Raw genomic sequence first — 15,337 nt, forward strand, 5'->3', positions numbered from 1 at the left:
GAGGTGCCTGACATGAGGATGTTAATGCCATTGAAGAACTGATTACTTATGTTTCCCAAGGGAAGAGAGAATACCATGCCATGCAAGGCCACAGCGGGAGCATCAAACTCTGGTCAGGAGACAGAAGTAGGGATGAGAAAAAACTGAGACAAGAGCCTTTATTGGGATTTCTTCAACAGCAAGGCAAGCCAGGGTAAATAGTTTAGTATTGGCTAGTTTGAATAACAAACAGGCTTAGAGGAAAAAAAAAAGTCTATGTTAGACAAGCTTTGTTCAGACATGAGTTATAGTGCTATTGGCCATGAGTGCGGTGCTAACGAATCAAAAATAATGTCTGAAATAAGGTGCCTTTAAACAGAAACATACATAAAACAAGGTTATGTATCGATTTGGTTGAAAATATTCTGACCAGAGGCTGGTGGGAAACTTACCCTGTATTTCCCCTAGGAGCCTTGATTCAGTATTCATTAATTTAGTGTTTGTGGCAACATTATAAAACATAACAAGAATTGATTGTACAATTCTGGTGAGGACGCAGAGTAACTGGATCTGTCACACATTGCAGGTGGGAATGTAGAATGGTATAACAACTCTGAAAAAGTTTGGCAACTCGTTTTATCAAGTTAAAGATACATTTACCATACAAACCAGTGATTGCACGTTGGGGAGTTTACCCCCAGAGAAATGAAAACTTACTTAGTGCGCTCTTTAAATGGTAGATTTATGTCTTGTTGCTAAATTTAGGAAGTTTTGGGCCATTTGTTTTTCAGGTTCATATTCTATTTCTTCTCCTTGTGGAACTCAAAGGACATTAATGTTAGATCTTTTGTTATCGTCTCACAAGTCCCAGAGGCTCAGTTCATGTCCATCTATTTTTTTTTTCTCAATTGTTCAGACTGGATGTTTTCTATTGATCTATCTTCAAGTTCACGGATTCCTTCCTATTTCATCTCACTTCTGCTATCAAACCCATCAGTGAGGTTTTTAATTTTGTTTTTATTTATTGTATTTTTCATTTCAAAAATTTCATTTGGTTCTTTGTATTTTTATTTTATTGCTCAGTTGGTCTATTTTTACATTTGTTTCAAGAGCATTTGTAATTGCTTCCTGGAGCATTCTTATGATAGCTACTTTAAAATTTTTATCTAAACACCCCAACATCTGTGTCATCTCAGCTCTGGCATCTGTCGATCACATTTGTATATGATTTGGGATTGTCCTATTTCTTAATACAATGAGTAATTTTGGGCTGTATTCTAGATATTTGGAATATTATGTTGTCAGACTGATTCCTATGTAAAGCTATTTTGGCAGCTAGTCAACCATGTAAGTTCAAACTGCATGTCCAGCTCACTTTTATGGGTCATGATTCAAATGTCAATCTACAAGTCTGCAGTTCTGCTGTTCTGGTTGGCCGCACTTGTGTACCAACCTAGATGACAAGAGTATACTCTATCATCTCTTTAGCAATGGCTAGAGTAGGGAAGGCAGGGGCACTCATTACTGCGGGGAACAGAAGACAGGGTTTTATGCACTGACACAGCTGGGCACGGGGAGTCATCTTCTTCCTGCAGAGGAGATGGATTTACAATTCTGCCCACTAGCTCCAGAGAGCAAGGCTGCTTCCTCATATCTGTGGTGTCATGGGAGGTGAGTAACAGGAAGGTGGAAGTCAGAGTTGACCTACAGGCTCTATGTAGGAAGGATACAGCCTCACATGCAGAGCAAGGAGATGGAAGAAAGAAAGGGTTCCACCCACAAACTCTACTGCTGCAACACCTGTTGTGGCAGAGGGTAGGTGTAGATTTTTTTTCATGGTGTTTACCTCGAGAACAGATAGATGTTCATTAAAGGCTTCTGGACTATTATGTTGCACTTTTCCCAGTTCTTTGGGCAAGAGAAAACAGGCTTTTCTTGAGGATATTTTTTTGTCTGCATCTATTGATACTGATGAGTTTCAGGTTTCTCTAGTGCCCAATCTGAGATATACAGAAGATGAGAGAAAAAGAGAAAAGAAAACAAAACCCAGGGCCTCATTCAGTTCCAACAACCCAAGGCGGTATGCTTTTCCTCCACATTTTAGAGTCCTCTGCTGGGTAACTTATGTATTTAGTCCAGGGACCTTGGTTGTGATAAGCAGAAGGAGTAAAATAGAATTCACTTTGCCTAGAACTGGAAGTACAACCAATTCCTTTGGGATGGCTATTAAGGATTTCTGATTTTTTGGTCTTATGAACAATACTGTGATTCATATTCTCGCACATACCACTTGGCCTCTTAACTCCTTGAGATAAATTCTTGCAGGTAGAAATCTTGAAGTCAAGAGGTAATACACTGTTACAGCTCTTGATACATATTATGTGTGATGTAACACTGTACCCCTGTAATTCTTGTTAGATATTATCATTCTGTTTAATATTGGCCAAGCTGATACATGAAAGACTGTTCAGTCTGGATTACTCATCAAGAACTGCAAACCTCTAGCCTTTTTCTATTTCTTTTGTGAATTATTAATACCATTTGTTCACTCTTCTTTCTTCAACTTTTAAGTTCTGGAATACGTGGGCAGGATGTGCAGGTTTGTTACATATGTAAACATGTGCCATGGTGGTTTGCTGCACAGATCAACCAATCACCTAGGTATTAAGCCCAGCATCCATTAACTATTCTTCATAATGCACTCTTTCCCACTGCCCCACCCCCAACAGGCCCCAGTGTGTGTTGTTTCCCCATCCATGTGTCCATGTGTTCTCATGGTTCAGCTACCACTTATACATGAGAACATGCAGTATTTGGTTTTCTGTTCCTGTGTTTGTTTCCTGAGGATAAGACCTTCCAGCTCCATCCATGACCCTGCAAAGGATATGATCTCATTCTTTTTTATGGCTGCATAGTATTCCATGATGTATATGTACCACATTTTATTTATCCAGTCTGTCATTGATAAGCATTTGGGTTGATTTCATGTATTTGCTATTGTGAATAGTGCTGCAATGAACATATACATGTGTGTATCTTTATAATAGAATGATTTATATTCCTTTGGGTATGTAACCAGTAATAGGATTGCTGGGTCAAATGGCATTTCTGCCTCTAGGTCTTTGAGGAATTGCCACACTGTCTTTCACAATGATTGAACTAATTTACACTCCCACCAACAGTGTAAAAGTGTTACTTTTTCTCTACAATCTAATCAGCATCTGTTGTTTCTTGACTTTTTAATAATCGCCATGCTGAATGGTGTGAGATGGTATCTCATTGTGGTTTTGATTTCCATTTCTCTAATGATCAGTGATATTGAGCTTTTTTCCCATATGTTTGTTGACTACATGAAGTCTTCTTTTGAGAAGTGTCTGTTCATGTCTTTTGCCCACTTTTTAATGAGGTGGTTTTTTCAAGTTTCTTGTAGACTTGGGACATTAGACATTTTTCAGATGAATAGGTTGCAAAATTTTTTCTCATTCTGTAGGTCATTGTTAACTCTATAGTTTCTTTTGCTGTGCAAAACTCTTTAGTTTAATTAGATCCCATTTGTCAATTTTTTCATTTGTTGCTATTGCCTTTTGTGTTTTCATCATGACATCTTTGGCTGTACCTATGTCCTGAATGTTATTGCCTAGATTTTCTTCTATGGTTTTATAGTTTGGGGTTTTACACTTAAATCTTTAATTCATCTTGAGTCAACTTTTGCATAAGGTGTGAGGAAGGGGTCCACTTTCAATTTTCTGCATATGGCTAGTCAGTTCTCCCAGCACCATTTGTTAAATAGAGAATTATTTCCCCATTGCATGTTTTTGTCAGGTTTGTCAAAGATGAGATTGTTGTAGGTGTGCAGTCTTATTTCTGAGTTATCTATTCTGTTCCATTGGTCTATGTGTCTTTTTTTGTACCAGTACCATGCTGTTTTGGTTACTGTAGCCTTGTAATATAGTTTGAAATTGGGTAGCAGGATGCCTCCAGCTTTTTGTTTTTCCTTAGGTTTTAAAATCGTTTCTTCTAATTCTGTGAAAAAATGTCAATGGTAGTTTAATGGGAATAGCATTGAATCTTTAATTTACTTTGGACAATATGACCATTTTCACAATATTGATTCTTCCTATCCATGAGCACGGAATGTTTTTCCTTTTGTTTGTGTTCTCTCTGATTTCTTTGAGAGTGGTTTGTAGTTCTCCTTGAAGAGGTCCTTCACTTCCCTTGTTAGTTGTATTCCTAGGTATTTCATTCTTTTTGTGGCAATTGTGAATGTGAGTTCATTCACAATTTGGCATTCTGCTTGCCTGTTGGTGGTGTATAAGGCGGCTAGCAATTTTTTGCACATTGATTTTGTATACCAAGACTTTGCTGAAGTTGCTTATCAGTTTAAGAATCTTTGGGCTGAGATGATGGGGTTTTCTAGATAGAGGACCATGTCATCTGCAAACAGAGGCATTTTGACTTCCTCTCTTCCTATTTGAATATCCATTATTTCTTTCTCTTTCCTGATTGCCCTGGCAAGAACTTCCAATACTATGTTGAATAGGAGTGGTGAGAGAGGGCATCCTTGTCTTGTGTTGGTTCTCAAGGGAAATGCCTCCAGGTTTGTCCATTCAGTATGATATCGGCCATGGGTTTGTCATATATGGGTTTATTATTTTAAGGTATGTTCCCTCAATACCTAGTTTATTGAGAGTTTTTAACATAAAGGGATGTTCAATTTTATCAAAGGCCTTTTCTGCATCTATTGAGATAACTATGTCATTTTTGCCCTAGTTCTGTTTATATGATGAATCACATTTATTGATTTGCATATGTTGAATCAACTTTGCATCCCAGGGATGAAGCCAACTTGATTGCGGTGGATAAGCTTTTTGGTGGACTGCTAGATTTGGTTTGCAAAATTTTATTGAGGATTTTTGCATTGATATTCATCAGGGATACTGGCCTGAAGTGTTTTTTTTATTGCTGTATCTGCCAGGTTTTGGTCTCAGGATAATGCTGGCCTCATAAAATGAGTTAGAGAGGGGTCCCTCCTTTTCAATTTTTTGGAATAGTTTCAGGAGGAATGGTACCAGCTCTTTGTACCTCTGGTAGAATTCAGCTGTAAATCTGTCTGGTCCTGGGCTGTTTTTTGATTGGTAGGCTATTTATTACTATCTCAATTTCAGAACATTTTATAGGTCTATTTAGGGATTCTATTTCTTTCTGGTTCAGTCTTGAGGGTGTAGGTGTCCAGGAATTTATGCATTTCTTCTAGAATTTTTAGTTTATGTGCATAGAGGTGTTTATAGTATTCTCTGATGGTTGTTTGTATTTCTGTGGGGTCAACAGTGATATCCTCCTTGTTTCTGATTGAGTCACTTTGATTCTTCCTTCTTTTCTTTTTATTAATCTAGCTAGCAGTCTATTTTATTTTTTAAAAAAACCAGCTCATGGATTCATTGATTTTTCTCTTTTGAAGGGTTTTTTTGTCCCTATCTCCTTCAGTTCCACTCTGATCTTGGTTATTTCTCGTCTTCTGCTAGCTCTGGAGTTTGTTTGCTCTTGGTTCGCCCATTCTTTTAGTTGTGATGTTAGGGTGTCAATTTAAGATATTCCTAGCTTTTTGATGTGTGTATTTAGTGCTGTAAATTTCACTCTTAACACTGCTTTAGCTGCATCCCAAAAAGACTGGTACATTGTCTCTTTGTTCTCATTGGCTTCAAATAACTTCTGGATTTCTGCCTTAATTTTATTATTTACCCAGGAGTTATTCAGGAGCAGATTGTTGAATTTCCATGTAGTTGTGTGGTTTTGAGTAAGTTTCTTAATCTTGGGTTTTAAGTTGATTGTGCTATGTGGTCTGAGAGACTGTTTGTTATGATTTCAATTCTTCTGCATTTGCTGAGGAGTGTTTTACTTACGATTATGTGATCAATTTTAGAGTAAGTGCCATGTGATGAGAAGAATGTATATTCTGTTGTCTGGGGGTGGAGAGTTCTGTAGATATCTCTCAAGTCTGCTTTATCCAGAGCTGAGTTCAGCTCCTGAATATCTGTTCATTTTCTTTCTCGATCTGTCTAACATTGTCAGTGGGTGTCAAAGTCTCCCACTATTATTTTGTGGGAGTCTAAGTCTCTTTAAAGGTCTCTAAGAACTTGTTTTATGAATCTGGGTGCTCCTGTATTGGGTGCATATGTGTTTAGCATAGTTAGCTGCTCTTATTGAGTTAAACCCTATACCATTATAATAATGCCCTTTCTTGTCTTTTTTGATTTTTGTTGGTTTAAAGTCTGTTTTATTAGAAACTAGAATTGTAACTCCTGCTTTTTTCTGTTTTCCATTTGCTTGGTGAATTTTCCTCCATCCCTTTGTTTTGGGTCTATGTGTGTCTGCACGTGAGATGAGTCTCTTGAAGACAGCATACCAATGGGGCTTGACATTATCCAGCGTGCCATTTTGTGTCTTTTAATTGGGGCATTAGCCCATTTATATTTAAGGCTCATATTGTTATGTGTGAATTTGATCCTGTCATCATGATGCTGGCTGGTTATTTTGCAGGCTTGTTTATGTGGTTGCTTCATAGTGTCACTGGTCTGTGTACTTCAGTGTGCTTTTTTAGTGGCTGGTAATGGTTTTTTCTTTCCATATTTAGTGCTTCCTTCAGGAGCTCTTGCAAGACAGGCCTTCTGGTAACATATTCCCTTAGGATTTGCTTGTCTGAAAAGGATCTTCTCCTTCGCTTATGAAGTTTAGTTTGGCTGGATATTAAATTCTAGGTTGGAAATCCTTTTCTTTAAGAATGTTGAATATTGACCCCTAATCTCTTCTGACTTGCAGGGCTTCTGCTGGGAGGTCCACCATTAGTCTGGTGGGTTTCCCTTTGTAGTTGATCTGACCTTTCTCTCTGGCTGCCCTTAACATTTTTTTCCATCATTTTGACGTTGAGAATCTGATGATTATGTGTCTTGGGATTGATCTTCTCATTGAGTATCTCACTGGGGTTCTCTGGATTTCCTGAATTTGAATGTTGGCCTATCTTGCTAGGTTGGGGAAGTTATCTCGGATGATATACTGAAGTATGTTTTCCAACTTAGCCCCATTCTCCCCATCTCTTTCAGGTACCCCAATCAGTCGTAGGTTCAGTCTTTTTACATAATCCCGTATTTCTTTGAGGTTTTGTTAATTCCTTTTCATTCTTTTTTCTCTATTCTTGTCTGCCTGTCTTATTCCACAAAGATAGTCTTCAGGCTCTGAGATTCTTCCCTCCACTTGGTCTATTCAGCTGTTAATAGTTGTGGTTGCATTGTGAAGTTCTCATATTGTGTTTTTCAGCTCCATCTGGTCACTTATGCTTCTCTCTAAACTGGCTATTCTGATTATCGGCTCCTGTAATGTTTTATCATGATTCTTAGCTTCTTTGCATTGGGCTAGAACATGTTCCTTTAGCTCAGTGAAGTTCATTATTACCTACCTCCTTAAGCCTACATCTGTCAATCCATCCATTTCAGCAGCCTCAGCCCACTTCAATGCCCTTGCTGGAGAAATGTTGCAGTCATTTGGAGAAGAGGCACTCTGGCTTTTCGAGTTTTCAGTATTTTTGCATTCTTTCTCATCTTTGTGGGCTTATCTACCTTCGATCTTTGAGGCTGCTGAATTTCAAATGGGGTTTTGTGGGGTCTTTTTTGTTAATGTTGTTATTTTCTATTTGTTTGTTTGTTTAACAGTCAAGCCACTCTTCTGTAGGGTTGCTGCAGCTTGCTGGGGGTTCACTCCAGACCATCGTTGCCTTGGTCCCTCCCATACCTGGAGGTATCACCAGTGAAGGCTGCGAAACAGCAAAGATGGTAGCCTGTTCCTTCCTTTGGGAGCACCATCCTAGGGGGGGCACCAACCTGATGCCAGCCAGAACATTCCTGTAGGAGGTGTGTGGAGACCCCTGTTGGGATGTCTCGCCCAGATAGGAGAAATGGGATCAGAGACTCACTTAAAGAAGCAGTCTGGCTACTCCTTGGCAGAGCAGGTGCATTGCACTGACCACCCGGCCTCCTCAGAGATAGGAACCTAGAAAGATTAAGTCTGCTAACCACAGACATAGCGGCTGCCCCTCTCCACTGGGAGTGGCAGCACCAGGGAATGATGAGAGTTCTGTCCCTAGAACCCTGGCTGCAGTTGTTGAAATTCCCACAGGGATGCCCCTCCCAGTAAGGAGAGATGGATTGGTGTCCCACTTAAAGAAGCAGACTGGCCATGACCAGACACAGTAGCTGTGCTGTGTTGTGGGGAATTCCTCCTGGTCCCCAATACTGGTAGGCTACAGCAGCCAACTGGAACAGCAGATACTGCAGCTGCCCCCCCCCCCCCCCCCGCCCCGGGAACTCCATCCATCTCAGGCCATTTCCAGTCTGCCGCTGCTGGCCAGCTGGAATTCCAAGCCAGAGAGTCTTACGAGGTGCTATGGGCGTGGGGCCCACAGAATGAGGCTGCTTGGCTCCCTGGATTCAGCGCCTTTCCTAGGCAAATGCACAGAATCTCCTGCCTTGCTGGAATTCCTGGGATTGGAGTATGCAAAACTCCCAGGTTTCCCTAAATGACCCAGTGAGTGGGTAGGCAGTCACTCCACCAAGACTCTGCACAGCTCTGTGCTTTGGACCCAAGGCCCTGGTGATATGGGCTCATGAAAGGATCTCCTGATCCACTGGTTGCAAAGATCCATAGGAAAAGCATGGTTTCCCAGGAAGGGTCATGCAGTTATTAACCACCTCCTTTGGCTGGGGGTGGGGGTTCCCCTGGCTCTTTGCCACTCATGGGTGGACCATCACCCCACCCTGCTTTTCCTCACTCTCCCTGGGTTGAGCCATCCTCCTAGTCAGTCCCAATGTGAGAACCTAGATACCTCAGGTGCAGAATTCACTCACCATTTTGTGAGAGCCGTAGATTGCAGTTGCTTCTAATCAGCCATCTCGACCCCTCTCATGTTCACTTTTCTATTGAGATGTTCATCTTTTGCTTACTGATCTGTAAAAACTTTCCATATATGAATATCAGTTTTGTCTGCCATATAGGCTGTTAATACTATTGCCAGTTTGAGTTTAGTTTGGTTTATGTGGTTGTGCCATGTACAAAGTTTTGTTTTTTCTGTAGTCAAATCTATCAATTTTTACAAATTAGCTATTGGGCAGATCTTCCTTCCAAGCCCTATTCTGAACGTGAATAGTTCCCTACTCTCTTCTTTCTCCTTTTTGTGTTTGAGATGTCAGGAGGGAAGAGAAAAACCACCATAGCTCTTTTTAAAGAAGAGGAATGGAGTAACACATGAGAAAGGTCTTTAAGATTAGTTTTTCCTAATCTTTTTTGTAAAATAAGAGCCCTCCAAAAACCCATGCAAATCCCTCACTACTTCACTCACTCTGACCTAAGCCAAATGCATACGTGGCCAAATCAGAGCCATCTGCACTGACTTTCCACAGGCAATATCCATTTCCCTTGGGAATGTCAGACACAGCATCTTTCACAGATTCCCTCCTCGGTTCCTACTCCTTGTCTGTGCTCTAGTAGTGAATCAGGAAAGACAGTGATTGAAATAGCTTATGGAAGCATCAAATACCAGTTTTTCTGACTTTGACAGTTTCAAGAGTTGTCGCTAACTTTTTCTCAAGCTGAAACCTAGTGGTTTTACCTTAGTTTCTTTGCTGTGGCACTCAATCAATTTCAGTCCTCTGTCAGATATATAGCACTCATACATATTTAAATATTCCAAAGTATTGTCCTGATTCCTATTTCAACGCATGCCCCCGCTGAGCTGACTTAAGCATTCCACTCTATTGACTTGTGTGTATGAGAGAAACTATGGATTATTTTTTATGTTTTCTTTTCAGTTATTGCAATAAAATAGCAAGGGCATGATTTTATTTTCCCTGCTGTGAATGGCCTATAAAACACTGAGCACTGAACTTAATACATGTAACAAAGCAATGGTGAAGATGGAATTGAAAGAGAAAGCAGAGAAGTTCAGAGACCCAACTGAACTTCTGAGAATAGTATTTCAGACTTGGAAGTAGAAGACCAAAGTTTATTTGCTTGCTTCCATTTCTTGATCATTAATTACAGTTAGTCAATTAATAATTCAGTGTCCTGAACTATTTTGATAACTTCTCATTAAAAGAATCAAAGCTGATAATTAAGGAATGAGTCAGAGACCTCATCCACAGAGAGCAAGGGCCCAAATGAACAACATAAAAGATGCATCATTTTACATTCCTAACATGTAAGTGGGCTATGCATATGGATAGTACAAAATAGGAGAGACAAAAGTATGAGCTTGCAGAACCCTGCTTTCTTCATAGCCAAAAATCAATACTACAAAGACGCCCAACATGCTTCAGTAACTGTTCATCAATTATTTACTGGGCTCTTTTGTTCTAAGTTTCTGTTTACAAGATTACTTTGTAATTTGAAATGATTGTTTCCCTTAATATGGCTGCTGAATGGGGCTTGAGTTTTTTTACAAGATGAACCTGAAAGAGTGTGTGTGTGTGTGTGTATGTGTGTGTCATCTGTCATCTCATGTTTCAGATTAAATTGGGATAACCCGTGTTCTGCATCTTTCTTTCCAGTGGTGCTCTGATGTCCACCAGATAGGTATTACAGGCCAAGGCACTTACTTGTCCATGAAGAAAGCACATGGGTTTTCAACATTCTGCCAAATTGACAGCTAAGGGCAACAGGAAGCAATGCTTCTTGAGTGTTTGAGTTTGTCCTTTCTTTACTTTCTCAAATTTCTCACTGACTTGGAAACAAGGAAAAAACATGAAAAGATCTAGTCTTACCTGTTCACAATTTTCTATCAGCAGCATGCACTTAAACCTTAAGCCCCAGTTTTCAGGCAAGGCTTTTTGGTTTTTCTTTTGGCATGAAATGACTAGTTGGACTACAAGTTATTCATAAATGATACACAACTTTATTAAGAGCTGATTACAGTCCCATGGGCATTTGTAAATTTAACCAACTGTGGATCAAAAATACTTGGGGGGAAAAAAGGTTGGTTGTGTCTATACTGAACACGTACAAACCTTTTTTCCTGTCATTATTCCCAAAATACAGTATGACGACTATCTATATAGGATGTGCGTTGTATTAGTATTATAAGGAACCTAGGGATGACTTAAAGTTTATGGGAGGATGTGCGTAGGTTATATGCAGGTACTAAGCCAGTTTGTTCAGGCTAGACTGCTTCACTAAATGGCAAAGTTAGTCAACAGGCTAGCACTGGATTTATCCTTGGTCAGTGGGTCCCTAATAGTGCACGAAGAATTTTGTGCGGAAGCACTTTCCAGTTTATCTGTGAAATAGGCATTTTTGGTATGGTGTTTCCATTGCCACTTTCAGGAGTTGATGCTCAACCTTGTATACACACCAACAAGTTCTTGCAAAACTTCAAATGAAAGAAGCTGGCCAAGTAGAGATGGTGGTGGATGAAGGAGTATATATAGACCCATAAAAGGGGCAGCTTCTCTGCATCCAGTAGTGTTGATGTGAGAGAACATAGGCTGTTCAATGTTGCTATATGGGCTTGTTTAAGCAACCTTGGAAATCCACATAACATATGCTAGATTGTATCTGCTCTTGTAATCAAGTGCAGGCTTAGCTGTTCACCACTTATAAAACCAATAACAAGGATGAAGTGTAGTGAAAGGAAAATGATTCTATTTCCAGAGCTAGCTGTGGGGAAACAGCCAGCTCACCCTTTCCAGAACCACTTCAAACTTTCGGCTGGGGAGAAGGGATTAAAGAGGGAACTTGGAATGGGAGGCATGGGGGAATGGTGCTGAATACAAGGTCCACATGTCTTCTTCTGGTGGCTATCTCGAACTATTGTCTACCAGGAACACGGACGGCTGTCATCTTAAAATGGCTGGGGTGTGGACTAACCACCTTGAGGTAATTTCTGGAATTTTGCAGCTGGGTCTCCATTCTTGGTCTCCATTCTCGGTCTGTCTCAACATTAGCCCCTGGAACTTCTAAGTAAGCATATAATTAGATAAAAGCATACAGTTAGATAAATGTGCATGGGGGAAAGGAGTACATAGTGTAAAAGGAAGGGAATGGAGTTTCAAAGTATGTTTGAGGCTCTATTTTAAGACGAAGGAAAAGTTTCTACAGTTGTTTTGAGGTTTCATCTTGAGACTTGGAAGAAAGGAGGGAAAAAAAGTTTAAAAGTGCATTTTCAAGCTCGACTGCTCAGTTACACTATCAGGTAGCCTCTGGCATGAGGAGAGGGGCAAGTGATCTGCCAATGAGCACAGTGGTATATGTAACTTACAGTCAGCTTATAGTCCAAGACGAACTACAGAGCAGTTCAATATTTTTAATATTGTTCCTGGCCAGGTTTCCTTTAAATAAATTCTTTAAAATACAAACATTCTTTTAAATGCAAGCAGAAATTCAGTTATGATTATTTTACCCATTTTTAAAAAATGGGTAGCAACATGATATTCTTCATCAGTCTGTTGACATTGGGATAGTGGCAAAGACTGCAGGTGCTGGATGCAAACCATCTGGCTACACATTTAAGGCTACCCATCACCTGGACACCTAGAATACAGAATAGTATTTTAGAAGTACTCTCAAAGAAAAATCTAGAATTTTCTGTATCTCATCATGACTCTCATTGTATAATTTCCAGTAATAACTCCCTGTGTGAGTTTGGGTTGGTCTAATATCTTGTAGGTCTTAAATTCTCCTCTATGAAATGGAAATACTCATAAATATCTCCCAAATTGAGTAGAAAAATAGGTTTATAGAGGGACAGAGAATTTTGCCAATAACTGTAACAGCCTTGTAGAGGCTCCTTAAATGTAACTTACTAACAGAGTTTCACCTTTCCAATGTGGAAATGAAGGCAAAGGGGTATATGGTTTGGAGCAGCACATCCAGACATGAGGGAGAGAGAGAAAAATCTAGGTAGTTACTGTTCCTTTATAGAGACTTTGGCTGTGTCCACACAGGTACAAGCAGCAAAGGTTTCTCAGGTGTTGAGACTACATGTGCCAGTCAGAGTCCTAACATGCTGTGACCAACAGCCTCAAAACTGTCCTGGTATGTTTGTTTTAAATTCTGTAAAAATACCAAAAATTCTCTTACCTATTTCCCTACAGGAAAGGAATGGGAATGATAACATTAAAATGCTTCTCAAAGCAAGCCCCATTTCAGGCCTTACTTTTGAAGTAAAAAGTACACTTTGAAACAGCAATGGATGAAATGGGAGCTTTGAGGCCTGCCATTTTCCCAAATGGACCACTGATTCCCTGGAAGTGGTTTACTCACCAGACATGTACCTAAAGGTGAAGTACTGTCATAGTTACTTAATCTTATTTGGGGTACAAGATCAGACGCATGGGCTAAAAAACTAAGTCACTGTTTCATGTATCACAAAATTTATATATATATATTTTTAACTCAATACTAAAGGGAGCAAAGTATGCATAAAACATCATGAGTGTACCTAAGCTTAATGCTACATAGGTTTGGGAGAAGAAACGAAGCCACCCAAATGTATGTGCCAACTTTGCGATATAGTTCACATCCCCAAAGTTAAGTGTTATTTTTAAGAGGAGTTTTTCATGTTTAAAATCTGCAAGCCTAGGTAGGATGTTAACACAAAGTCTTAAGGCATATAATAATCACAAAAACATGTATGCCATCAGCAGGATGAATTTTTTTACTTATCCATACAATCATAACAAATGTAGTAAGCATCTAGTCAAATTCAAAAATTTAGCCAACAAATCTTTCCATTCCTTCTGCAAGAATAAAATCAAATAACCATTATGCTATAAACAACATTAAAGTATTGATTTATTTTCCCCCCATAAATGTGAAAGGACAGGGATAATTAACTTGGTGCACAAACTATGTTTTTGGTATTTCTTAATATATAAAATTCATCCCATATTTTTACAGTAGAATGTACCTTATACATTTAAAATCTGGGTCAGTCATTCTTCATCTGTTTCATACGTTTCCACGTGACAGCATCTGAGAATATGTGGAGACATGTCTGTTGCAAAATCATTAAGCCAATCAGGACTCAGATTTTAAAGAAATAAGAAATAACACAGAAATAGGGAAACAGCCAAGTTAAGAAGAACTCATTTACAGTCTAAAAATTCAGCACTGAAAGACTCCTGTCTAGGAGTTAAAATATTTTCATATAATTGGCATAAACTTGATCTAAGAAATAACCCTTGATCTAAATTGAGATTTGTTTATATTTTAAATGATTTATCTACATGACTACACAAAAGCCATAAAAATTCCAACAAGTTTTATAAATATGTTCTGATAGAGCTTTGGTTATAAAATATTGGAATTGATATGCTTCCTTAGCACTCAGTAAAATGGTACATTGAAGTTAAAACGCTCTCATTTTCTCTCTGCTAACTGGACAATGGAAAGTAAAAATACAATGACACACAATAATCCAACTATGTCCTTCTATTCTTCAAAGATTATAAAATAAATGTTCATTACCAGTTAACCAGTTGATCTCTAGCAGTAATTTTCTTCACCAGTTAATCTACATCTGCAAATATGTTTTGCCAAAATCTTTTTAGACCCCTTTAAAACCACTTTAATACAAGAGCAAAAGGAAAAGTTCAAAAGAGGAACAGAATGAGGACCCTTTGAAACATACATCTAAGTTCTTTTGTAAAGGCAGAAAGAAAGTGAAGAATGAACATGCCCTTAGTGGTGATCCATTTTGAAGACTCTGATTTGCTCTTCTCGGATGTTGGAGGTATGCTCCTTGGGAATCCAGATAGGATGTCAAATGTGTGGTGGCTTGTGGTTATAATTTGACGAAATAAAAATCACGAAGCAGAGAGGGCTGGGCCAGTTAAGTGAATGCCACCTCTCACAGCTCTCATATACAAATATGAAGTTGCTGAAATCCTAGACAATTTTCTGCAAAGGGGCCAGGATGGGAATCCAAGCAAAAGTGCTCCGCATCCTGCTGCCCCTCCAGGATTGAAGCACACCTCTCTCTTCGCTACCGCGTTACCTAAAACAAATCAAATAAGGGAGCATTCAACAATCCATACCCACCAAAATAACCATTCCTGCCCCCTAGACCAATAAGGTCCTGACTGTGAATAGTTTATCAGTTTGTACATTTACCTATAACCGACCTTACCAAATCAACTGTTCAAATTCTGCTTTGCAGCCTAAAAGCAAGAAATATAAAGAATACATGCACAAAGACTTCCAAAAGAGGGTATTATGCAGTCTGGCTTTGTATTTGTGAGGTTATAAAAATCCCATCTGATTGGGTACACTCATCGCCCATCAATTCATGCATGCTGAGCATGCTTTGTTAATGGCA

General features: G+C 39.2%; 1 protein-coding gene across 3 annotated transcripts in view; it reads right to left on the minus strand.

The window, feature by feature from the left end:
• Positions 1-13,634: 13,634 nt before the first annotated feature.
• Positions 13,635-15,337, minus strand: part of TAFA4 (TAFA chemokine like family member 4) — a 199,684-nt gene continuing 197,981 nt past the window's right edge. For all 3 annotated transcript variants that reach the window (XM_011744800.2, XM_011744793.2, XM_011744808.3), the window contains exon 6: positions 13,635-15,016. In XM_011744800.2, coding sequence (XP_011743102.1) covers positions 15,005-15,016 — 12 coding nt within the window. In that variant the 3' untranslated portion in view covers positions 13,635-15,004. The remainder of the gene's footprint in view (positions 15,017-15,337) is intronic.

The sequence above is a fragment of the Macaca nemestrina genome, chromosome 2, assembly GCF_043159975.1.
Source record: "Macaca nemestrina isolate mMacNem1 chromosome 2, mMacNem.hap1, whole genome shotgun sequence".
Classification (NCBI taxonomy): Eukaryota; Metazoa; Chordata; class Mammalia; order Primates; family Cercopithecidae; genus Macaca; species Macaca nemestrina.